This window comes from Branchiostoma floridae, chromosome 18, assembly GCF_000003815.2.
Source record: "Branchiostoma floridae strain S238N-H82 chromosome 18, Bfl_VNyyK, whole genome shotgun sequence".
In the NCBI taxonomy this organism is placed as follows: Eukaryota; Metazoa; Chordata; class Leptocardii; order Amphioxiformes; family Branchiostomatidae; genus Branchiostoma; species Branchiostoma floridae.
Genome location: NC_049996.1, coordinates 11,723,833 through 11,750,794, shown reverse-complemented (window position 1 = coordinate 11,750,794; position 26,962 = coordinate 11,723,833). Strand labels below are relative to the sequence as shown.

General features: G+C 39.6%; 1 protein-coding gene across 3 annotated transcripts in view; it reads right to left on the bottom strand.

Moving 5' to 3' along the window:
* Positions 1-26,962, bottom strand: part of LOC118405346 (thyroid hormone receptor beta-like) — a 63,871-nt gene that overhangs the window by 12,034 nt on the left and 24,875 nt on the right. Inside the window, exon 1 of one of the 3 annotated variants that reach the window (XM_035804796.1) lies at positions 8,505-8,641. The exons of the other annotated variants lie outside the window; for them this stretch is intronic. Within the exon in view, the coding sequence (XP_035660689.1) occupies positions 8,505-8,556 (52 nt within the window). The 5' untranslated portion in view covers positions 8,557-8,641. Of the gene's footprint in view, positions 1-8,504; positions 8,642-26,962 lie in introns of those variants that run through there. 3 annotated transcript variants of the gene reach the window in all.

Here is a 26,962-nt window from a genome sequence, read left to right as displayed (position 1 = left end):
TCCTCTCCAACTTGTCATCTGTGTGGACCTAGAAAATTCTACCCAAGATTAATACCACCCATCCAGACAAACACAGGCTACAGTCTAGGGCTGATCCTTCCCCATTTGCAGTGATCATGCCTGAGCCATGGTGAGGCAGCCTGGGCCTGTAACAGCCAGACGGCTGCACCTGTAAAGCTATTTGGCCTTGTCCTAGATACATAATGTGGTGTGAGGGGTGGAAACATGGCAGCCAGTTGACGGATGAGTCCACATATCAATCCTGAAGCAATAACAAATACACCCGACTCAAATAATCTTGTTATTTTACTGTATCATTTCTAGAGTACTGTTTTGCTGAGAGCTAATCTCAATATTTCTTGGTCCCAAACGGATTAGATGTGCTGGATTGACCTGGAAAGCCTAACCTTTTGGGCATAGCTTTTGACCTGGTACATCTAAGTTGGGGCTGGTGCGTTGGGGAATTTAGAATATGAAAGATTAAACATGGATGTGCTGGTAAGCAACAAGGATCCACCAGAAAGTGACCTATTTTGGCTTGTTTGAATGCAACACAGATCATAGACATTCCTAAAGGCATTTGTGGTGGAGGGGGGGGGGGTATTCATTTTTAGCAAAATATTTGGCCAAGCCTTCTGGCGATTTGCACATGATATTATACATGTACATGAAACTTATGAAATCGCAACAACAACAACCAACAGATTTATTGTAAGCCGTGGAATTAGTCTACTTACATTATATTAATTACTGTTTACTTATCAAATATCCTTTGTTTACTCATTTCCAACATTTGGTCTAGGGAACTACTTCCAATGATAAATGCTCCTGTGTTATGGGCACTTTTCGAACAGTAAATGAATTTTTGTTATGTAGTTTACAATAATCTGAAAAATGTTGAAGGAAAATATAAATATAGTTAACCTTTTGCCTGCTGAGGTAGCTATTTGGCACCTAATTCCTACTGGTAATGAGAAAGGCAGTATGAAGAAGTTTAAAGGAAAAGTGCAGTGAAGAAAGCTTAAAGGACTCTCTGCAATGTCAAACCAGAAAAGCCAAATTTTCGACGAAAATGCAGGATGTTTCCAAAATGGAGAAAAAAAGGAAAAATTGTCAGAAGCGAAATAAAAAAGCTGATAGTCAAACATGCAATGCACTGTTCACAAGACGAAAGTGCTGCATATGCCAAAACGTAGTTACTCCAGCAACTCCACCAGTTTTCATCAGTGACACTGAAGTGATCTGGAAGAAACTGGTCTTTTATACCCTATCTAAGAATTAAAGTGTTGCATGTATAAGATATTTGTCTACAAAGGAAAAAGAAGAGGAATAGATTAAAAAAAACTTCTGAGGTGGGGCACAAACCTCTGTCTTCTAGCGTCATAGAGGGTAGCACTGCCAACTGAGCTACTACTAGTGCCTACATGACATAATGGCAATTTTGTAAGGTATGTAACAAACATTTGCTGACGTCATCAGCTGTTCTGAATTTTGATTGGCTAAAGTTAGAAGAAAGAAAAAGAACGTGGCCCATAGGCCAGCAAAAATAAAATGTCCTCCTTCAGGCACATAATTATTCCATCTCCTACCAGTGGTACTGACAGGATGCTGATATCTCCCACAGCTGCCAATCACCTGTCAGATAGCACCAGACATCCCCTCCCCACTAAGCCACTGTGCAAATTGGACCTAATCCGGCTGCCAGTCTGGGTACCAAGGATTTAAAAGCCAGATCAGCTAATGGCCACATGGGGTGACCTAATTTGGCATGGGGAAAACAACCAATCACGTTGTCCTTGGCCTACTTTGTTCCTCATCTTCCATCCATCAGCTTTTTGAAGCCACTTGGGTGATGGTAATGAGGAAAATGGCTCACAATTGCAAAGTGATGAGTCTCTAACGCTGGTCATCTTTTATGGGTAGGCCAATTGAGAATAATTGATAAGTTTATTACCAATACTTTAAATGCATTTACGTTTGCAGTGATCTTATTTCCTGAAAGAGAAACTAGTGTGTTCACAATGGTTTTAAGTTCATGATAGCACTTAATAGTCACATATTGAAGGTTATGGTTTTGCAGCAAAGTGGTTACCACAAAACTGCAAACATAGAACCACATAAAAAATTTCAAGACCAACAGTATATGCCTATAGGCTAATCATAAGTACGTGTAACATACATGTAGATATATTCTAGTGATAAATACATTCACTAAGAACTAGCTCCTACAGTATATTATATTCTAAAACATGCATTGTTCTAGTTTTGCTAGATTTGGCTTCTTCTTTTGAGGCTTTGGAAGACAAATTTACCCACTTCTTCTATGATATGTGTCGGTTCCTTTATTTTTACAGTAGAACTGTTTGTTCGTTTGAACCTTTCTTTATTCATGAGAAGCTAAAAAAGTCAAATCGACCTGCAGGCTGCTTTTCATTGAGGTCATGAGGGAGGTCCTCTTATTGTTATTAAGATGTCAGAAAGTAAGAATGTACTTCTACTAAAAGATGGATGAAATAATAAACATAAGGGGTTAAGAAAAAAAATAGTCTCAAAAGTTCCCCAAAAGTGGCAAAATTTTGTATGGTATCATTCACTACATTCACTACAGTATGAATGGACATTAGTTTAACAGCTGGAGATGAAGTTTTTTGTTATGAATTGAATTGAATGAAGACCTTTACTGCACATTTTTGCCACCCCGGGCTAAGTACAGGTCACAACAAGACATGTTGAAGAGATACAGTTCACAGATACAAAATTAGACTATTGCTAGTATGCTGGATAAATTCAACTTCTCCTCGCTTTTCTGTTATAGTGGAGATAAAAGAGCAGATATGTTACAGACAGTACCTGTCAGATCAAGCTGATATGAATCAAACTGGACGAGACAGCTTGACCCACATCAGTGGTCACCAAGCAGGGGTCAAGCAGTCAGACAGAGTGACCCCACCAGCCCACAGGTCTCTGGTCAGCCTCAAAGAGGCCACAGAGACTGGACATCTTTGTTTGCTTAGCTACTGTAGCTCCACCCACAATCAATACAGTGGTCAGTGTTTTAGTGGTCAGTGTGCTAGATGTGTGTGGACAATCTTATCTTCTAGCTGTCCACTAATCACATCTCAACAAATGGCTGCCTTTTGTTTTCATTACAGTTAAGTACTTTTCTTGTTGCTTTTTTGATTTACATGATTATCTAAGTCTTGGGACACATCACAAATAAACATGATATACACTGTAGTCTGTTGAGCACAAACTCTGCTATCTGGGCTGTAGCGGATGTTGAGGCGGGCTGCTATAAGCAGGATTTAATCAGGCTAATATACACTGTACTGTCAACCATCCCTGATTGTTTGGGAGCCCATTTTCTTGAATTCTGTTGCTAAATCTATCATTTTAAGCTTACAAAATACGTTTTCCACCAAATGAGATCATGATATTTAGACTTTTTGCATGGAAGGGATGGACCCTGGACACAGCCCTGTATATCTAATATATAGTACAACTGTATGTACAAAAACAATCATTATGTTTTAACAGGTGTTGTAAACACAGTAAAGACAACATAAAACCAGGATACATGTTCTCTGAATGAACTGCCTTAATTGTTTTGTGATTCTTATTCAAGGGGGAGATAATTGTTTGAAGAAACACTTTAATTCAAACCAGGTTTCAAAAAACACCATTCCAGCATGCAGTAAACTACACCACCCTTGTCACAAGTCCAAGCTAAATATAATACCCTGCACTGCCAAATGGAGAGAAAGACTTTCACAAATTGACAAACATCTGGAAACACTTTCCATACTCACCTCAACACAGCCTCAGACTTAGTCATGGATGCCATCAAAAACATTTAGGTTCTACATTTTGTAATTTTCCTTTTGTACACAACCATAAATGACTTACATGTACACATCAATGCACATGTACATGTACTCTTGGTAATGAAATAAATGTTTCTCCAATAAGAACAATGTCAAAGAACCATGAAACCCTGTCAACTTAAACGTTCCAGAATATTTGTTTCGAAAAGATACATGGCAGTCAGTGGTTTCTGGGAAAGGTGAATGAACTGTCTATCCACCAGGTACTTACATTCATCCGCTAGCCACACAGGAATATCTCATTACAATTGTCTTTTTGAATAGATAGATTCTAGTTGCCAATTATGAACCTTGTAATATATTGACGGTTCCCAATTATAAAACCGACTTTGAACACTTTGAACGTTTCATGTCGGCAAAACAGATTATGCAGTTATCGGTTGAAAAACAAGGCTCAATGTTTCATCCAAAACGCTTTTAAAAGTTCTTGGCAGCGTAGGGTAGTTCTTTCTACAAAGGAATATTGAATGCCGCAGATAGAAAACCACATCAGTCTGGATCTTTCCAGCTCGTTTGGGAGAAAACCGAGCCCTAGGCATCAGCCTATTAGACATCAACAGTCGCTTGGTCAATGACCCGACTACATGATTCTTTTCTAGGAAAAAGGCCTATTTGTAGAATCAACCTAACATGAATATGGAATTACAGTTTGCACTACACTTTACAATACAAATTTAGTGAGATTACATCAGCATAATACATAGGATACTGAGGGATACTGTTACACATACCTGTTGAATTGGAAATATTCTTGGGGATTTTATTTCACAGTATTAAAGGTCAGAAAAAAATACAGTGTTCGCAGTGGTTTTGAGTTCAAAGTTGAAATAGGGTGGCGGGCAAACAAACAACAGGAACAAATTTATGGTAGTTTAAAGTTCACCCACAGACATCATGAACATAAAACCACAGGGAATATCCCTTTTACAATTACATGACTGTAAATACATTTGAGGTCGCGGGGATTTAATTTTGCGGTAGCGAAAAAAGGACTGTCTGCGGTGGCTTTAAGTTCCCGGTAAATTTGCAGTGCCGAAACCACGAACATAAAACCACCGCGAAAATTTCTACATTTAAAGTACATTGCAATGGGTGAAAACCTAACTTTTTTTGCAATTTCTTTAAGACATGTGTGAGTTATCATCAGCGGAAGTGAAAACTGCTCCATATCAACCTTGATCATGTTTAACGATAGGGGCCTAACGCTGGTCATTAGCAGCATGTAAATCATTCAGCAGCTATGTACAGTCACTGATGCCAGGCAGTGTTGCCAGGCAGCCCTGGCTGGGACCAGTGGCCAGTACTAGGGTGATGATGCAATGTGCCTGTGTGTCCTTGGGCGGGTGTAATGGTCAGTGACCTGACTGACCATTACCCCAGGACACACAGCTGCAGTCCATTTGCATGGCTGGAGTGACAGACTCTCCTAGATTGCTGACCCCAGTGTCCAAGTTGTCCAGCCATTTCTGGGGGCCTGCAGGGGGATTCTCCACCACATTTTAGTTACATGTTAGCAGTAAGGGGACAGACTGGGCGACCAACAGACTCGCTGGATAAAGGAGGCTGTATCATTGTATGGATCCGAAAATCCTCTCCAATCATGAACTTCACTACGATTACAGGATACTAGATATTTTTCCCTTACGAATTACTGAGAAATTGAAATAGCTTGCCTAGTAGACATTCTACTGAAAAATGGCTTTCGTCTTCAATGCATTTATATTTAAAAAACTTTCACCATTTCCCAATCAGATTTTCAATTCCTAAACAATTTCTCAGAGATGTACACCAGCGCTGTCACCCATTGTTTGGGACTTCACCCATGTTGTTGATTTTCATGCTCAAATATGCTATTTTAAGCTTATAAAAATCCAATTTCAACAGTTTCATGTCATTTTTGGGACAAATGGGGTAAAATCATTTTCCATCCCAGAACAAGTGAACTTCCTTTCCGGACAGAAGGATGGGTCCTGGAGACAGCCCTAATATACACTGGAAACAGTATCTACAGGTACATTTGTCCTCAAACGTCTTCATCTCAGCTAGGGAGAGATGACATGACAGCTTTACCTTTCATTGCCTTGGGCCATGGCAGTTTTCTGGCACAAAATCTTGGTCTGTCTACAATCTGCTAAACCCCCAGCTACATTGAGAGCGTAGTCTCTACCACTGAGTGCACGAAATACATGTTGTTCAAATAAAAGCTGTGCACTACCTTGTCTGTGTTTTTCATCAGCATCTTCTCCCTATCAATTTCAAAGGTCAAGGTGGGAATTAGAGAAAGTGACAGCAAAAAGACATTCATGGCAGCATTATGTTCAATCCCAAATCCCATTCATTTACAACGACCTTCAAACTACGTGTCAAAGTCAACCCCCTTGCCAAGTCTGGAGCTTGAGTCCAGACGTCTCACGCAAAACCGAACACTGCCAACTGCACCCGTCACAAACATTGCCAACTCCATACGTTTTGCACCATGTGAGCCCTAGGCATAATCAGTCTCACACTTACATGTACGCTCACTACCCAGTCTCTCATCTCATTTTTAATGTCAACTTAGGACATCTTAAAATAAGGTTTAAAGTTCTTCATTCATCAGCAACTGTTGATCTTTGATGTCCTTCTTATATGTTTGCGACCTTTTGGTGACCGCGTCACCACAAACCGTTTAGCCAATAAAATCACTTACTGACATAATGAATATGTCATGTTACGTCATAATGATATCAAAATTACAGGAGTTATAAAACTTAACAACACATCACCCCCTGCAAATTTGATGATCGTACACATAGCCATTTCAAAATTATATAGGGGGGCTAAGTCAATTAGAGCCCTGCGTTAATTTGTCACATCTTGTTTACTCCCCTGGTTGGTTGGGGTGAACAAACTCTAAAGTCAAGGGTAGGTCATTGACCCCTGGGGCGTGTAGATGTAGTACTTTATATGGTAACATCTGACCTTCACATTTATATTTATCACACTCATGAACAAACTGCGTCCTCTTGCTAATATCCAAATGGGAAAGATCTTGAGATACACGGTGAGAAGACTGCAGTGCTAGGACAAGCTGCTAGGAGGCCCAAACTGACACTGTGGTATGTAGGAAAGCCGCCAGGGGCCACAGAATAAAGTTTGACTTTCGTCTAGCCATCATCGACCACATACAAATGCACATGTACAATGTACCAAATATTGATAAAATCCGTCAAGAGGTTCGTTGGTTATTGCTGACCACAAGTACATTATACATGGGGAAATACAGACCAAAAACAATATTGTGTATCTCCATTTTTCATGGAGGTAACAAGAGCTAGAGTAGGAGGGGCTAAGCTCTTTAGTCACCTGACAAACAATAGACACGTTTTCAAGGGTCCCATGTCCTCACAAATTCTGTGTTTGTTTTCCGCCGGGCCACTCTCGGTCAGCGACCCATTTGCGATCGCTGTTACCACGTGACGTGCCATCCTCGCAAACGAAGAACTGACATATACGTATGCTGAATTCATTGTGGACACTCTGACAGTTGGTAAAAATATGGTACAATATGTCAAAAACTGCTGGTAACATTTTAAATCCAGTCATCACTTTTGCAACTCGTTTGCTGTTGTCTCCCATGAGTTGACAATGTATGAATAGGTTGAATGTCCTCTCTCCATATTACAAAATATAGGCTCAAATTTCAGCTGACAAAGTCAACTGAAACGGACCCACTATAGAGTCTTGTTAAAAATAGACAAGGTTTAATGCCAAGCATTATTAGGGAATGGCCTCTTAACCAACCATTGTCAATAATGGTTTTAGACACCCATTGTAGAGTCTTGTTAAAAATAGAGACAAGGTTATTAAACCATGGCCACTAAACCAGCCGTCATTAATAATCATTTTACACACCCGGTACACATCAACAAGTATACATTAACAGAGGATAAATGGTATATACAAAATGTATATCTACATCATGTCCTCTAGTGCTGCAACATTTAAACAACTTCCAGTATACTTAATTGTTACTGTTGTTAATCTTAAATCGTTATCACTTCATCCTCTCATATATTCAAATTGCGCTCTTTCTTCGACTTTTGAATTTTCAATAAAGTTCTGCATTCATATATTGTAAATAGCACATAACTTGGTGACTACTCAATTACCAACTGTCTGCATATATTCAAAAGAGGGAAAACAAAATGTTTGTTGTAATATTTCATTTTGTTCCCAATAAATTTTAATTGCAACCGGAGATTCGGGTAAACTTAATTAATGCATATTGATCAGGATCATCATATTAAAAGTCTCTGAAAAATGTTTAAGTAAACTGATATACAACTAAGTTACTAAAATCTAATAAAACAATCTAATAAAATGCATTGAGTGGCCTGCAAAAATGTCATACATGATTATAATAATATAATAATAAGATATTCAAACTATATTAAAATACATGTATCTAGAAAATATTCAAAGAAAATATTAGTTACTTTTACTTTACAGTTACTAATAGGAAAATTCAAGTAAACAAACTTGCACTAGTTTATGTTTACATCCAAGAAATAAACTATAGAGGTGAAAAAAAGTTTCCTTCCAGACAATTCTAAATATCTTATGCAACCATTTCCTCACCCGTCTTGAGTTTATGGCTGTAGAAGTCCAAGTTCTCGTAAGCAGACAACATGGTACAGTCTAAGAGAGAGGGTCAGCTTCAGGAGGCTGCGCCAGATCACCCCGGCCGTCCTTAGTCGCCAGACGCCAGCTGCGGTCTGAGGCTTAGGGAACGAGACATACCCAGACGACCAATCAGGTCACACCATGGTCGGAACCAGGCCGCACATGGCCGAATCCCAACAGAATCAGACGATACACGTGCGGCTTGCCAGGTGACCTAGTTTCTCCCAGACACCAGCCAAACACTGCTGATATTGCATAACCATGCGTCTAGAGTTCACCAATCCCACACAATCATGTCTACCCTACCAGCTTAGCTACAAAGCTAGGAAATGTCTTCAAGAAGCAAAGAAGATTTCCTGTAAAAATCCATCTGGATAAGGTTCTCTGTAACCTCTCAATATGGGCTGTAGACAATGGTGTGTAACGTGAGAAATGTGGTTGTATAGACAATGGGTGTAAATCAATAACTAAAAACAAATTTGATGGCTGGGATAGAAGGTGAAGGGAACACTGCACACGTTGGGTAAATATTGGATCACATTAAGTAAGACAAATTGTTTATGCCACGAGGAAGACAAAATATAAGGATTCTTCCAGGAATCCTGAGAGTCTGCCTGGAAACATTGTAGCAATATTTAATTATGGTTATTAATAATGACTTTTAAATTATAAAGGGTTTTGGAACTAGTTTATTGGATTTTTCTGTTGTATTCTGCATGGTGTATCTGGCAAAATTGGGCTGTGAAGATTGTCATAACTAGTCTCCAATCCAGTCTTCTTTTAACTTAGGTTTGCTTCTTACCTTTGCTCCTGTGGGGTTTCAGGCTATGATACAACCAGTAATTTGTCAATAACAACCATCACGCTCTACGTAGAATTAAAGTGAAAATTACCTTTCATTAGATTTATTTTGTGACAACCCTTACTGAAATGTTGAATTACCGGTAGAACAGGCTGGCTACAATTAGTGGTGAATAGAAGTGGCTTTCTATGCCTTACCAAAAGAGGCATATTCAAATACAATTCAATCTCAACAACTGGATAAAAAATGGATAATATTACTTCCGAACGTTTCGAGTGACATCCATTACTCTTCATCTTCACTTCAGCGTCACTAGAATGAACTAGCAGAACAATTCCATACATTTGTATTTCAATACCTCTACATGTCTGCTGATTCCACACTTTATAAGGGAAAAATGTAGTAAACTGAGCTTTCATAGATTGGGAGATATTTCTAGAATAATATATATCTGATACAGGTATGAACCCCTCAAACATCCCCAGTTGCCCTTTGATACTACCAATCTCAGTGATGAGGTCAACAACCTGCAGGACACCTGTGTCCTCCCAGTGGTACCACAGGTCTCCTCCCACTAATCACTTGTTTACTTTAGCTACATCAACACAATCTCTCAGCCACTCCCTGTCTTGTCATACCCCCCTCTAGGGAGAATTACAGGGCAGCTGTCCTGACCTGGACAGGGCATCCAAACAAATAATAGCTTAGCAACCACCAGTAAACACTTCTAACATCTATATCATCTCAGCAGTTGTCTGCCTAATCTAAGTGGGGGATCAAAGACATGATCTGGCCTATTAAAGCCTGGGTGCCATTAGTCAGATCTGTTTCAAGCTTTAAATTTGTCTGTCCAGCTTAATGTTTGGGGGCCTGCATGTATGTTGTTAATGATATTTGTTATCATTTTTAGGTCAGGAAAATATTCTTGATATTCATTCCATGTCATGAAGTTCAAATATTTTGGACAGATGGGATAATTGTTTTTGGTACAGTACTATTCTAGCCTGTCCCTAGTACATGTAGTAGTAGTAGCTACTGCAGCTTGTCCTGAGCTGCTGTATTAAAAAAGGGATGACTGTTCCATGATTTATCTAACAAGGACATCTATGTCGTATCATTCAACATAAGATGGATGTGGGATATTGACTGATAAGCAAAAGGTTGTCAGTGTTATCTCTTCAATCTAACCATAAATCTAAACTATAGTCAGTTATAACAATGAATATGCATAAGCCAAAGGCAACACTATTCTTTCTTGGAATCCCGACTGCTTGCTTGTTTCATTGTACTGCATAAATGGTAAACTGCCTCATCACATAAATAACACAACAGATTCAATACTGAAGAGTAGAAGCTGCATATCCAGACAGATTTAATAGATCAACAACTGAAAGGATCCTACTCTTTTGGAATAAGTGTGGTGGGTTCTTTAACATGCTTGGGTTGTGGCTCTCCTCAAACACAGGACCCCCCATTTAACATCCTATCAGAGGGACATCACTAACTGGAGCTAGGTACACATTTACACCTGTGTCTGGTCAGGAAATTTCCCAAGGCACAACATCGGGACCTGTCCGGGATTCAAACCCAGTACCTCCTAGTTCTGAGTCAGCAACCCTGACCACAAAGCCATCAATCCACCGCCATTTTGATTTGTGGCTCCGTTCATCAAACTTCCACAAAGCTGTGCAGTTACCACAGACAACAAATTAGTGGCTGTGCAACAAACTGACTAGAGGCGACTGCTTGTTCCAGACTGGATGCTAACACCTGCTACCTGCCAGTAATTGACTCCCTAGATATCTAATAGACAGATGTGTCCTAGTAAAACTTACCCTGGAGACCAGACTTCTAGCCAGGGCTGGCAGAGAATCAGTTCGGCAGTCAAGGCAGTTCTTTCCGAGGACCAGGGAAGAGTCATGTAGGGGAGTTTGCCGGCCTAGCTACATGTAGGCTTAGCTAGGACAGCAAACTCTGCCTGCATGACTCTTCCCCAGAATGCTTATCTAACTTCTAAGGTCCTCAAGAAGAACTGCCTTGGCTACTGAACAAATTCTCTGCCAGCCCTGGCAAAAAGTCTGGTTTCTAGGGTAAGTGAAACTACCAACTGCTATGCATCTAATCAATACTAGCTCAGAAAAGAACAAAAAATTGATATAAAGATGATGATGATGGGGATGAACGGTTTTATTGAGAAGACATACTCTCAAAATCTAAAACACTGGCTGGATATCTTGATGTACTACAATTACCAGCCCAGGAATAAGTTGTTCAAAAATTCCTTTTCCCTTACAGCTATCATAGACTACAACTTGTTGCCACCAAGTACCGTAGGAGCATTCTCACAAAATAGCTATATTGTATGTTGTACATGTATGCTGACTAAAGCTTGTGATGTCAAGCACCTCAATGTCCAGTGGAAGAAACAGGAAGACAAATAGCTAACACAAACAGACCGAAAACAATACTTCCTTCTTCATGAAGGTAATAAACAGTGCAAGGAGCAATCTCCTCAGTAACTCTTTAGGTGTAGCCTTGAAAGCAAGGCCAAATCCAACCCCATTTGAGACCATTATGATGGAATCTAGGCCACGTTTCCTCCCAAAGGCTTTGTGTAATCCAGGAAGATATTGCAGGAAGTGTCCTTTTGCATCATATCCACCCACACAAGTACGTAGCATACATACATGTACATCCGTCCTTCTTAGAGAGAGCTTTTATACACATACATCTGTATACTCCATCTGAACACTCCTATTAGTACTAATGCATGTAAGAGCAAGGCCAAATCCAATATAATACACACGGCTACAAAATCTAGGGCAGCTTCTCCCTAAAGCATTCTAAGATTGATGATTCCTGGAAAATATCAAATATGAATTTGGGTCATCCTAATTATTCATGAAAGTAGCTTGGTAAGAGTTTGGACAGGCATTTTACTAATGTCTTCTTGACTACATTAACCTTGTATCAAGGACTTTATGTTTGAGATGATGACAAACATTATCCTTGGCATGGATACAAACAACAGATCACTTTCAGTTCAGGCTATGTGGATGTAATCTATTGGCTCTCAGATGAACCTTATTCATTTTTTTCATCTCTTTGTAAAAAAAAACAGTAAGTGTATACCATCATCCCAACGTGGTCATATTTTGAGATCCTTGTCTCCTTACTGTGTTATTGTTTAGTAAGTTTATCGATACATGGTATATTGACTTGGTATCTTCTGTGGTAGCAACACACGAAGGATGTATAAGTGTGTCTTCTTTCTTTCTGTTTGTTTGTTTATTTGTACTGCATTTGCAATTTTGCATATATACCCAGTAAACTGCACGGCATAACACAGTTTTGTAAATGAAGATTACAAGCTGCATATCTGGGCACACTTATTTGATCCACTCACACCAGGAAGGACTCATTCTCAAATCAAGTAGTGTAGGTTTTAATGTGCTTGAGGTATGGCTCTTGGGACCTTCGTGGAGAGAACTACCTGATGAATGACGATAGGCAATCATTTTCAGATCGCGTGAGATCACGTGGCACAATCTGCAGCGCGTTGGGCTCAGGCTCAAGATGTCCCGAGTTCAAATCCTGCTGTGTCACTGATCTTGTGCCCTTAGGAAAGGCAGTTTACACGACTTTCCTTACTTCACTCTGGTGAAAATGAGTAGCTAGCTACCTGGCTAGCATATATATAGGGATATCCCTCGGATAGGATGTTAAATGGAGGTCTTCTGTCTGGGGAAAGCCACACCCCACTCACATTAAAGAACCCACCACACCTTTCGATAAAGAGTAGGGGCATGCGCCGGTGTGCTATGTTGCAAATCCTTCTGTCTAGAGTTGGTGATTCACTTCAAATCACCCGGATGGAGACCTGGCGAACCTCTGTCTTGTAAAAAAGTTGTATCAGCCATATGGTGGTTTACATCATTCACTCAGATGGGAGACCTGGCGTATTACCATCTTGTACTCAGCTAAAGAAGGGTATATCACCTCATAAGGGGCGGTATTACCTGATGCAAGGGGCCAGTTCCTGGCCTAAGCATATGTACATGCATACATACACACATACATACATTTTCACCTGAGTAAGAGTGAAGAAATCAGTGCAAAGTGCCTTTCCCAAAGCCATTACTGCATCAGTACCTGTCAGGAACTTTGAGTAAACAACCCTGACCACAAGGCCATCATGACAGACTGGAAACTGCTCATCAAAAACAACCGCAGTTCGGCAGCTTGACCAGTATTGGCCAGTAAAGAATGAGTGATAAGAATCACTTCAACAGGGAGGGGATACTTCGCATTCTCTTTTTCAATGAGCTAAACAAGTTAAGTGCGGTGCCAATATTTTGTCCCTTGATGGCCCATTGCTAATGAAAAAGAATTAGGGCATCAACAGTGATGTATCGTGTTGTGTTTGACTAAATACTGTAAAACTTGAAACCTTCACAGCGGTTTTATCTTTGCGGTGACCACGAATCCATGACACACATCGCTTGTATGACTTCTGTTCTACGAAATTGTTTCATTCTCAGATCTAAAACGCTGCAAAAACCTCAATATCCCAACTACTATGTAATCAAACTACCACCAAAGAAAATGAACTTACGCCAGTTACGGTAACTAGCCCAACGCCTTTCATCCTCACCGCCCGTGCAAAGCCTGAGTCTTGGCCATGTACCTCTCCGGCCAGGTGTGTGACCTATTTAATGCATGGCTAGACAACAAAGCAGGATTGACGTCCATTATTGAAGAGGTAAGCCAATAGGAGTGGGCAAGGACAGGCTCTGAAAGGTGTTAAGTCACCTGAAGTGGACGGAGACTACAGATGTGCAAATCCCCAGGTTTACAGTCATTATCCCGCTATCTCCTTTTCTGATTACAATTTGTCAAGTCAGACTCCCAGAGAAAACCACTCTAGGGGCCGATAAAATCTGGTCTATGTGGACAGATGGTCGCTATAGACTGTGGTCTGTGTAAGTGGGGAAAATTACCTAAGGGACCACAAAAAAGTGGTTGCATTATTGGACAGGTGGTTCTTATGTAGACTTGTACAGGACATGTACAGGACACTGCATTACTACTATTCTCTGATAGCTTTAAATATTTTAAGATTGTTGGCAGCGAAATATCAGTGATTAAAGAAATACATAACCGACAAAAATGGCAATATACATATGTATTAAATATATTATGGGTAGCCCAGATTCCTTTCAATTTTTCATTGACCAAATATGAGCTGACCACTTGAGGTTAGTGACCTCATGCAGAGGTCAGTTAGCAATAACAACAGGATGAGTCTGGTTGACAAGATAGTGTCCTTCAAACCATTATGGACACTGACTGATGAAACAAAAGTCAAGAAACACAGTAGAGTAACTGGTAATCAAGCGTGTTATTCTTTTCAAAGGTCATTCACCTCTAGGCAGTTTTCTAAAGATTACTTCCAGAAGTTCCACTGTTGTCATCCTTTCTTATTACTGTCCATCACAGTTCATCCAATGACAGAATGTTGACTAATGAGAGAAAGGCTACCAAATACTGTAAGTGCATTTAAGGTTGTGGGGATTTAATTTCGTGGTAGCGAGTAAAATGTCTTTTCGCGATGGTTTTAAGTTCGCGGTGAAGCGGCCACTGCGAAAACTGCGAACATTAAACCACCAAGCAAGTTATTGCATTTACAGTATTTGTACTGTTATGTTTCAATCTAAGACATGCATTTCTAATTTTTTTCCAGGAGATACCAAATCTTAAAGACACAAATAAATGACAAACAAACGCAAGCACCTGAAAACAGAACCTTCTTGGCAAAGATGACTAACCTGTAGACAAGCAGTCTAAAAGTCTGTTTTCTAATGTAATTATACATTTGGGTAAAACATTTTGGCTTTTCTTCACAACATGGACATCTCACATTCCTTGAGTACAAATCCTGGGAATTCCTTACAACAATCCTACCCCAAAACAATTACAGAAGGAATGCTGTTGTTGTGACCACATAAGCTAAGAATTCTAATTAGGTCATTTAGTACGGATTCTGCAGGGACAGATAATGAGGTGGTTTGCATGGAAAGGGGGGTAGTGCATTAGAAAGTACATAGGATGCTTGCCATTGCACAATACAGTAGATCCAGAAACGTCCTTGACCACTAACAGAATGAGCATTACATTGAAATAAAGTGGTCCGGTAGCGAATTGTATATACTGTCGCAAAACAGATGATTACACTTTGCAGAAAAAAGTATGATGTATTGCTAGACACTTCATGTTATACCTGTGACGCGAAAACGTTCGATGCGGTCAGGCTGGTACCTCGGGTGATACGGAAAACACCGTGTTGTATTCTATATAGATCTCCTGTTCTACATATTACCAATGGGTGCAGCGCTAGCAATGCTGATGGTTTTTCATGGCTTTCTGGTGTAACAGTGGGGTTCAAGAACAGTGAGGTTCAAGCAATGCCAACCGGCTTTAAGCCCTTTGGCGTAACAGCTTAGCATCTGGGTTTGTGATCTGGCGGCCCAGTTTCGGCGCAGGTTCGAATCCCGGGAGTCGGGATTTGTTTGTGTCTGTTTCTACTCCTTTCTTACATTGGTCCCCATTACATTCGAACCCGAGCCGAATCCATCGCCGCCAGATCACAACCCCAGTAACGAAACCTATTATGCCAAAAGGCTCAAAATCATTTTGCACGGTTGGCTGGCAGCGCTTGAACCCCACTGTTACACTGGGATGATTTGCGCTGCCAAACGTCTGGCATGGTAGTAGAACAAGCAAGTGCTCAGAAACAGCCATAGAAAGCCACTGAGAGGGTCTGTGCAGGATGCTACTACATTGTATAAACCACTGTGCTAGCTACATTTGTAACCTGCTGCCATGCATTATAAGAATGTGCGGGCCATAAAAAAAAGGAAAGTCAGCCAAAAAGCCACACAAAACCTTCAATCATCCCAAATGCCTGCATAGGAGGCTACCATTAAGCAGTGTACCAGCTAACCTGCCAAGAACATGCTGGCCATAAAAAAATGATGGAAAGTCAGCCAAAAAGTCATAAAAAACCTTCAACCACCCCAAAAGTCTGCATAGGAGGCTATCATAAACCAGTGTAACAGCTAACCTGTCATGCATGTCATCTGCAACAAGAGATGAACTAAAATTTGGACATTGTGGCTAGACTTTCTGTCTCGTCTACAATCCTACATCAACAGTGGTGGCCAGTGGAATGGCTGGTACTCTGCAATGTACTGCATTCTTAGTTTTTGGCTAGTTATGTGGCCTGTGTTCTTTCTACTGTTGCAATGTTACGTCATGATGAATGTTACCTCCATGAAAATTGGAGTTATTGTTTTAGTGTGTCTGTGTGTTTTTCTGCCAGCAATAACGCAATAACCTCTTGATGGATCGTGAAAGTATTTGGTACGTGAGTATATGTATTGGGAAGACGAAAGACATTGTGAGTTATGAGCCTCCAGGCGGCTTTCCTAGGTACTTAATACCATTTTTGCTGTAGAGGGCAAAACCCTTCAGACCTGAGCATCATGTCCAGCAATGGGCTTCGCTGATTATATCATAGATATAGCTGTCTTCCTAAGGTACAACCTTATCCCATTACTCTGCAAATTCCCTGTCCCTGGATATCGAATCATGCTGATATTGCTGGATAGATGGATGTATATCTGATAAACAGTACTCCATGGTATTTTGTTTTCTGTCTGGGTGCGATGGATTTGGCCTGACCCAATTCACGTCCACTCCACAATCCAATCATCGGGCATGCCCACATGATAGATGCCGCCCTCAACCCAAATACAGGCGGCAAACAATGGCTGACCTGTTTTTAGGGCAACTCAAGGTTACACCAGGCTTTGTGCAGAATGGACCTCCTTCCTATCAGTTTCAGGATCTGGGCATCGGCATCATCTAGGGCAACCCTAATCTTTCTGCTTTTAGTACACATGTAAATCCCTAAACAAGAGATACATGTAGGTGTGCAAGTAATTTTCCTCAACAATTATGCATAGGTAGTCCTATCTATTTTGCATAATTTGCTTTTCATTGCATAAATCTCTCTCTAGGCTTCCTCCAGTTATCCAAGTCCAACGATTTCTTCAGAAAAGCCCCTCCAGTTCCAGAACAATCTGCATCAATTTTGCATGGCCTAGAGGATGTCATCCATATGATTAAAACATTATAGCCTAATGTCAAATTAGTATGAAGAAATATAAAGTATACATAGCTGACACTTGCAACTGTTTAATGATAATTTTGTATGAAGCACCTGTTACTGAACAAATGCATCCTAACAGGTGACAGGGAATGGACAAAAGAATTGGAAGTGTTCCCCACGTGAAGAGTAGAAGTCATCATGACTGTGTACTGCTTGGGTCATGCTTCATAGCCACGTGTGGCCTAGAAAATGGCCGTCATGCGGCAGAAAAACTAGGCCATGTCAATTGGCCCTATCATGCGATCAATAAATATCAACGTGAAGGCGGCGGCCTCCACTGGAATCCCGTAGGTCATAGGACAAATTTTATTGCTTTTTATATTGGTGCTACAGGAAATACAATCAAATGTGTCGCAATAAGACCTCTGAGACACGAGGTCTTAAAAACAAGCAACAGAGACAACATATCAAACTGCTAGATTACGTTAAATCAATAATACTTATACACATTAAACATTTTAAGACTAATTTTGTAAGCATGTCTATTTAAAACACAAGGGAGTTTTTTGTATATATCTTGAATAATTAAAGACTGTCTTTTTGTTTGAGATCTTGGCATCATCATACAAAATGTAGCACTAACCATTTATCATTGATGTAGTTGATCACTTTAGACATCTTTCGTGAGTGCTGTATGAAATACTATAATCTAAAAAAGAAAATGAAGAAGACTGCTGGTTCATGTATCCTCAAGGGATGGTCAACAAAGAAGAAAATGGATAAGGAGTTGTCTTTTACAAATGTACCTCAGTCTTTGTCTGGAATAGTTTAAGATTCCTTTCTTTAAAAAAGTCTAAGTCTTATACCTACAATGTATTATAACTATATAAGGTTCAGTGGGTTGTTATCCACTGTGTCTATAGCAGAGTATAGGGCATGGTATTGGAAGGCAATTTTACTTATCTCTTCCATTCCCTTTTTCCTCCCCAACTGAAGCCAGGCACCCAATTTTACACCTGGGTATAGTGAGGAAAGTCGCATTAAGGGCCTTTCCAAAGGACACAATACGTGGACAGAAATGCCGGGAATCAAACCCGTAACCTTTCTATCTCGTGCCCTCTAGCCTAGCCACATGTTTATCACAACAATGCACAGCACGTGTACACATACATGTAAGTGAACAACAGATAAGAGAGGTACAATGTACATTTGATTAGGGAAACAATTGTCGATACATATCTATTATCAACAAACTACATAGAACAAATAGAGACCATGGCCACATCATATAGTCATACGGACAAGTCAGCACATTCAGTATACTGTAAATTCAATTACTTTTACAGTGGTTTTATTTTGTGGAAGAAGAGTAATTAAATGAAATTAAATGAATTCGATCAAATTAAATCAAAACAATATTTTAAATCTGTGGTTTAAGCAATTTTGTGGAACAGTAGTTTACGCAAGGGTTGCCATAATTTTTGCGGCATCATGAATTCCACCCTCTTCCATATCTAAAATACATCATAGGCAAAATTAATCTCCTAGCAGATACGATGGTGGAATAAGATAGTATCATAAACTGACAAAAGGAATTTAGCCGGCCTAGGAGTGTGTATTTCCCACCGATAAACAGTTTATGAGACTATCTATTCCACTGTAGGATCTGCTTAAGAAGGATCCATTGTGACCCGTGATGACATCCCTGATGTCCACGTTCAAGGTTCAAGGTTCAAGGTTCAAGGTAGGATCTGCTTGGAGGTGGAAATGCACACTCCCAGGCTGGCTATACTCCTTTGGCCAGCTTATGATACTATCTTATCCCACCGTAGGATCTGCTTGGAGATTAAGGCAAAATATCTTAATTCTATGTAGCTTGCAAGGAAAGTTACCTTATTCCAAATTTCAATTCATTCCTAAATCCTAATTATACAGTGCCTTGCAGAATTTAGTAATAGTCAAAGTCAAGTATCACTAGGCAGTCCTCCTGAATTTAGCAGGACAGCCCAATGCAATATATAATAGTTACAAATGGCTATGATTATGATTAGCATTGTAAGTTATACGTTAAGTCTATTTTTCACTCTGTACTTGTATATTATGTATTGTCTACTTGTAGACTCTGATATACTACGAGGGGCGTGCAATTAGTAATGGTCCTGACCCATTTCCCATAGAAGGAGATTAATGAAACTTGGCACAGTTATTAGTCTTTCTCTTCATAGGAATCACCCAGAGTTATGCATTTCTCCCATCGTTTGATGCAGCTCTGGACACCGATTTTGTAGGACACCCCAGGTTGGTCCTCCAACTGATGCCTCATCAATGGCACAAGAGGGACGACCAGGTCTGGGAGCTGTTTCCACAGACTTCCAGCCACGTTTGAATTCAGGATGCCAGCGTTTTACAAGGTCATATGATGGGGATCATCACCATAAGTTTCATTTATTTCATCAAAAGTCTTCTTTGGTGTGCGTCCTTTCAAATACAAAAATCGGATCACTGCGCGACACTCAACTGGTTCCATTTCACACCTGGTCCATTTCGCACCTGACTAAGTTCAAACACCAGTAAATCAGAAACCACAATTAGTTCAGAGCTGTCTTTTGCAACATAACCCATAGAGATATGAATTATTACACATACAAAATTTCATTTAGATCAGACAACTAGAAGTGGGTCAGGACCATTACTTATTGCACGCCCCTCGTAAATGAAGCAGCTTCAAAATTAAAGATGGCAGCACCTTGATCATTTCCTGGTGTGGCCTACAAGTTCCACTGAAGCGGGATATAGTCTATTACTGGCAGAAGTCTTGTACCATATGGTTTACCTTAGACAAGGTGCTCAGGGGCAAACACCAATGTCACAAGTCTCAGACATGGTGGGGGTGACCATGACCTAGAAAGATCACAAGTCCACAAAGCTTTCAAGCCTAGACACCCCCCCCCCCCCCTTTTCTAGTCATGCAGGGATCTGTCAATGCTATGTGATACTCTGCAAAATGCATTTAAGTTTGCACTTTCGCGTTAGCAGGAAAAAGGACATTTCATGGTGGTTTTAAGTTTGCTGTAGCACCATGCACTATAGTCTCTTACTGCCATGGAAAAATGTACGCGGTGGTTTTAAGTTCGTGGTCACCGTGAAAAACGCGAACATTAAACCACCGCAAAGTTTCTGCATTTACAGTATATCATCTTCAACTATTTTGACCTCATCAAATTTAGCTCCAGCTAAATGTTGAAGTGCCAGACAAAAAAAACAAATAATGCTACTACTAGAAAGGCAACATTTTCAGGAAAATACAGAATGTCCTCCACTTAGCCTTGTAACTACATATCATGAAAAAAATGATAAAAAGTCTTTCATCCCTTACCTTAATAACCTATTCTGTCTCAAAGCTTGCAGTAAAAGTGCCCCTGCAGTTTCAAAGTAAGCTGCTAGAGGGCCCAAACTTACATGTATGTCAATGCTTCCCAGGCACATTTCTACAACAGTATCAAAAATCTTATGCAGTCCATGGGAAAAATAATCAGAACTATATCATATATCAGGATGACAAGAAACCAACAGGTGGTCCTAATATGCAGATGTGGCAGTGGACCACTTTGTAGGATCATTGGATCGTTTCCCATCTGACTCTGAGCTGGATAATCTTTAGTAACAGTTATGCTACATGCAGTCTAACAAATCCAACCCTACCACCTTGCAGGTGTTAGTCTAAATCTCCCACACGTCTGTTAACCTTGGCCAAGACTTAGTCTGAGATTTCTGCCAAGACTTGAGTCTGAGACTTATGCCAAGATGTCAGTCATAGGCATTCTTAAAGAAAAGCATTATGACCTAATGCTTTAAGAACTTGCTGACGTTGACTTTTCACCTAGTTTTCAATGCCAACTTATAGCCTGCTAGTGAAAGAACCCAGCACACTTTTTTGAGGGTGGCCTTGAATGTGTGCGTGCTTATAAAAGTGAGCCTTAGCATTAAGTCAAATTGCAGCATGAACCATAGCAAAAGCGGTACGCTTCGCCTCATGTACTATACAGAGTTAGACTGAAGACAGTTTGAAAATACTCATTACTGGTTAACAATTAGATGTACTGGAGATATCTGATGTCCAAATGATGCACCTACATGTACAACAGTTAGAGAAACCAGAAAAGATTATAGGGACCTTCTTGCATGTCTTTCTCCCTTATTAGGGATTTATCATGTACTTCATGATGAGAGTGCCCCTATTCAATGTCAAGCAATGACAACCTTATCAAAAATTTGAATTGAACGTGACTTGTTTATTGAGGATGTCTCTGGATAGACAGAGGTTGAATAAAAATACATCCAGGGATAACAAATCAATAATATCTTAGTTAAATAAATAGTTAACATGTGCATACTTTTTAAAGAAATAGTTAATATGTGTTTACATTTTAAATAAATAGTTAATATGTGTATACTTTTCTCTTTTACTTATGTGTATACTTTCCTCTTTCATTTGTTATTCATCAAAATTTTTGTATATTTCCTCCATATAAACGTCGTTTTTTGTTGTATCAGTAACTGTTACACTCAATCTTATTTCTAAGGTGGACTGACCAACCTTCCCCTCTACATTGCTACCTTACCCAGCCTTTCAGTGACACTGACAGTGGTACAATGAATACAGCATTAAGGTACCCTTAAAAAAAATCAATGAATACAGAATTCCTTTTCATCTTATAATCAGACACTAACGGATTACAGCGATTCTTCTACCTGAACATTATTGGATTGGCGCCGTTGATCAATTATCCTTATCTTTTATTCTATCCATAAAAGATGGAACGAGCCAAAGGTGGTTTTGTGAGGCGCTGGTGCGTGGCTAAGGCGGATTGCTGAGTGATCAAATACAGACTGACATGGTGAGGGCAACTGTTGCAGCATTATACATGTAAGTAGGCCAAGGACAGCAAGAGGACTCGGGAGGCCAGGGGGCACAGGGATTTTACTGGCACTGCTTGTTTATTGGACGGCTGGCGCCAATACAATGCCAAACCCTGGGCCTCCATTGGGCTAGTGCAAATTTTCCATTGTTTCATAGATATGAAAAAAAATTAAAAATAGGCCTTTGATCATAATTCACATCATTTGCAAGAGTGCAGTATTTGGGAGCTAGTTTTCGATTTTTGTACTTGCTATTACTTTCATGTGATTAAAATTCAGCTTTTTTTTGACTAACGAGATGAAATATTGGTCCATAGCAAGCACCAAATTTTCTTTATATTTTTTTTATCTTTATTATTGTTATATGGGACGGAGGGATGGGTCCTGGTTTTGATACTTTGTGCTGAATGTTCTATCTTTTGACTATACAAAGTTACAGACAAATTAACAGTGAATCTAACACAGGTCTGTACATGTAGTAGGGGTTGGTACACAAAACCGTTTTTTCTTGCTGGATCGGTCCAGAAAAACTGGACCTGAAAAAAATCAGTGGACCGGATGTTGGACCAATTTGAAATGAACAGATTATATGGAATTTTCTGTACTGGTACCCAGCCCTAGTCTGTAGTGTGATGGCATGTACATGTACAGAGTACGCTATGCACGTACGCTCTCTCATAATGATTAATGTTTTATAACACTCAACCTTCTTATCTTTCCATATAGCTATTACTCCAATACTTTAAAGGCTTGATAAAACCTCCTTGCCCAAAATTAAAGTCCAACTCTAACAACGTAACAGGATGTCATTGAACTTTCAACACAGGAGGCTTCTGGTTAATGACCTCGGCGGGATTTTACATAAGCGCCAGGATAACGATATGCTAATGATATGTATCTAGGACATGGGGAGTGTCAAGGGCAGCAGGTGCTATATTTACCCACAATTCAAGGCCTGGAATGCCTCTAGAAGAATGCAAAGTAGCCGACCAAACCACTTTTGTCCTCGGAAAGAAATATCACTTACACAATACACAGATAAGGCCACACCAATTTTATTTGTTGCTTCTCGGATTCGCCTGTCCATTTTTGTTTTTCAAAGAAAATTAATTCCTAAGAAAAAATAACACAAGTTCTGCTATCACAAACCTGTAAATGTTCCATTCAGAACCACATACACATAATTTCAGTCTGAAAACAATGCCTTTTATTCAGAACTTTAGTAACAAATCAAAGAAAAAGATTTCTTGTGTAAAAGGAGCCATTACTCTACTCAGACTGTTGTTTTTGTGTGATAGTTAAGCCGTATATCTTCACCCAAGACCTTTTTTTTTTACCTGTTTTTTCTGAAAATAATCTGAGAAGCAACAAATAAAATTGGTGTGGCCTAAGATATATAGGAGGATTTCAATATTCTTTATTAATAATTGGAAGAAATTAGCTGCATGATATTAATGCACTAGTCTGTAGACTCTGTATGTCCTTGTTTTTTTTGTACATTGTAGCTACATGTAATGGACAGAATAAAGTTATGTGTCAAAGTACCAAGCTTTGGTTAAAAAAACTGTTCGTAGACTGATAACTAAAATTTAATCTGGAAACTTTTCGGTGGTCTTTTATCTTAGCAAGTTTTTATGGTACGAATTCATTAAACCACAAATATGCTATAAAAAGTATAACATCTTTGTATCACTACTGTACTCCAGAATTGTTTCAACCACAAATCTAAATTTTTTGTAAAACACTGCAAAAAAAAATCATTTTTCCTACTGCAAAATAAAGCCACTGTAAATTTATTACAGTACATGAGAAGTTGAAGGGATGAACCACTTGTTGGAGAGGGGTGTTATGTCCTGTTTATAAGGGACATAAATTATTGATCAATTAAACAGTTTGTGTGTGTCTATGTGTGTTTGTATTTCTGGATACTTGAATTTGTTTAGCATAGCTTAAGAACAGTAACTTACCGTTATACGGTGTGTGGATAGGCCTTAGAAAGATGAAGATCAAAGTTGATTATGGGACTCCTTGCAGCTTTCCTTGGCACTGCATCAGAACATCTGGTTATTGTATCTTTAGCCCTGAACATGCTATCTGTACCTCATACCTCCATTTTTCATGTAGGTGATGAGTCAGCATTTGTCAATTACCTGTATACTGACTATGGAACTGTACATTGATGTACATGTAACCTACCGGTAAGCTGGCTTGCTCTTGTTACATGTACCTTTGCCAAGAAGGTTATGTTTAGGTTCCATTTGTCCATCAGTTAGTGGACAAGAAGCTTTTGATGGATCCTTATGATATTTGGTAAGTTGGTAGGGAATGGAAAAATGAAGGTCAAATAGAGAGCAACTCCTCCTCCCTCGCACACCACCCAAACTGCTCTGCACCAAGTGTTCCAGAGTAGCTTGAGTAGCCACATGAGACACTGTCATCCATAAGCAATAACTGAGGCTTGATCTGACATGAACTTTAATGCTCAGCCACGAGCGAATGCCGATGAATTAATGCATGGGATTGAGGAACTTCTTATCTTGTTACTATCATCTTGTTTCCCTGCAAAAACATTAGGGCATTGCCCTCTTCGGAGGTTAGTGACCGCTCAAGGATGGTAATTCAACACCTTTAACAGGATAAACATTGTTGTATAACTTTGTCAATACAGTTATGAAACAGACCTGTGAGAGCAGATCAATATTTGTTTCAGAATTTGTTCTAAGATGAGAACGATTTGATGACTTCCAAAGTCCTTGCCAAAGTCGATCATTTAAGAAATATGTTACTTTCTCTGTAGCCATAAAGGTAAGGTCACTGCCCCCTCTGAGGTCATTAACCTGAGAGCCAGCTTGATCCATGACAAGAGGGGGAACTTTGGTAAAAAAAACTTTCCCAAGGATTTATCTCTGTTTTTCCTGTCTGCATCTATTTTCACTGCCAGCAAAATCCTCAAGACGATTCTATTCCTGAATGTTTCAAGACTGGAAAAAGTGTACTGATATAACTGCAATTAAGGCTGTCAGATCAAAAATTTACACAAGACAATTTTTATTCGTTGATGAAGGTTAGACATCCAGAAAAAAGTGCCAAGTAGCAGTCACTCAAGCTACTGCATATGCTATCTGAAAAGTCTGACGTTTCCATATCAGATCCAGTTGCTCGAGTAACTGCTATTCGGTGTAAGCCCGGCACTTATTGAGAAGGATGGGAATTGAGCCACCAAAGTCCATCATCTTAAAACTGTCTATACTTTTGACAGTTGAAAAGTTCAGAGCACTGTACTTTGTGAGGTTATTAACCTCTCAGTTTCAAAGGGCCAATTTACTTTGGCCAGCTTTAACTTTGTTTAGGCCTGGCTGACTTAAAGCATGAAATTGACAGAAAGGGGAGTGGCAAGTGCACAGCATTTGTACCCAAGGTACAAACATTCAAGAGCAACATCTCAGAATTGATTACTTTGTCAGCAATTTTTAATCAGCAAAACAAATGTTACAGCTTACTGATACACTATACATAATAAGTGTCAGCGAACCGGGATGACCTGAAGTGGACTATCAGAGGGCTCAGAATAGTGGGCTTTTTGTGCAACCAAAATTGCGACTGTGTACCTAATTTTTGGATTTGGGTGCTGCTATTCGCATTGCAAACTTGTATAAACTTTAAGGTATTTCATTTCATCAATGTATTAAACTTAGTCTTGTAATGTGTGTATAAGGCATATCTTAATGCTGGACGGAAACGAGTGGAGACACAGGTGTCACCTCCAAAAAGAGGATGAACTGAACTGAACAACCCTGTAAGGCAAGTTGTCATTGGGCAATACTATAGTTGAGGGTGAATGAACTCTCTTAAAGTTCAACTGAGGACAGCTTGGTCAAGATGGTGCAATACTTCTTCTGATTGGCTGTTCACATAATTAGGCCCGCTACAATGAATAGAGTCTCTGTTCAAAGCAATTTGAGGAACATAATCCATGAATCATAGGACGATATGGATATTTGACAACATGAATTTCACACTCAGGGCAGTCATGTTTTGTTTCATGATCATGGGATTGGACAAAAATTCCACCCCTTCCATCCAAAAGAACTGAACTTCAACATGAAACTGATTAAAATGTAAAATTCATTTGTAATATCAAAATCACAGATTTAACAGCAAAACTAGGTGGGACAGATAAAAATCTTAAGCTGGAGACAAACACATGTGTAAAGTAATCCTAGGGAAGGATGCAAGTTGCCAGTCACATAAAAATTTAATAGCCTAAGAATACCCTAAGTACACCTCAGACTGCATGAGTAAGCACGCTTCACGCTACTTGCACAATTTACTGAGTCAAACATTCCTTCTTTTTGGTATGCAAATAAACTTATTAAGCTACCTTGAGGCTGACATTGTCAAAGACTTGGCCATGCTTTATGTCAGTCATCTAGATTTTCCATTAATCAATTTGTGAATTTAATCTTTGGTTTTTAATTCAGAGCTTATAGCTGGATACTACGTGTACAACGCCAACGC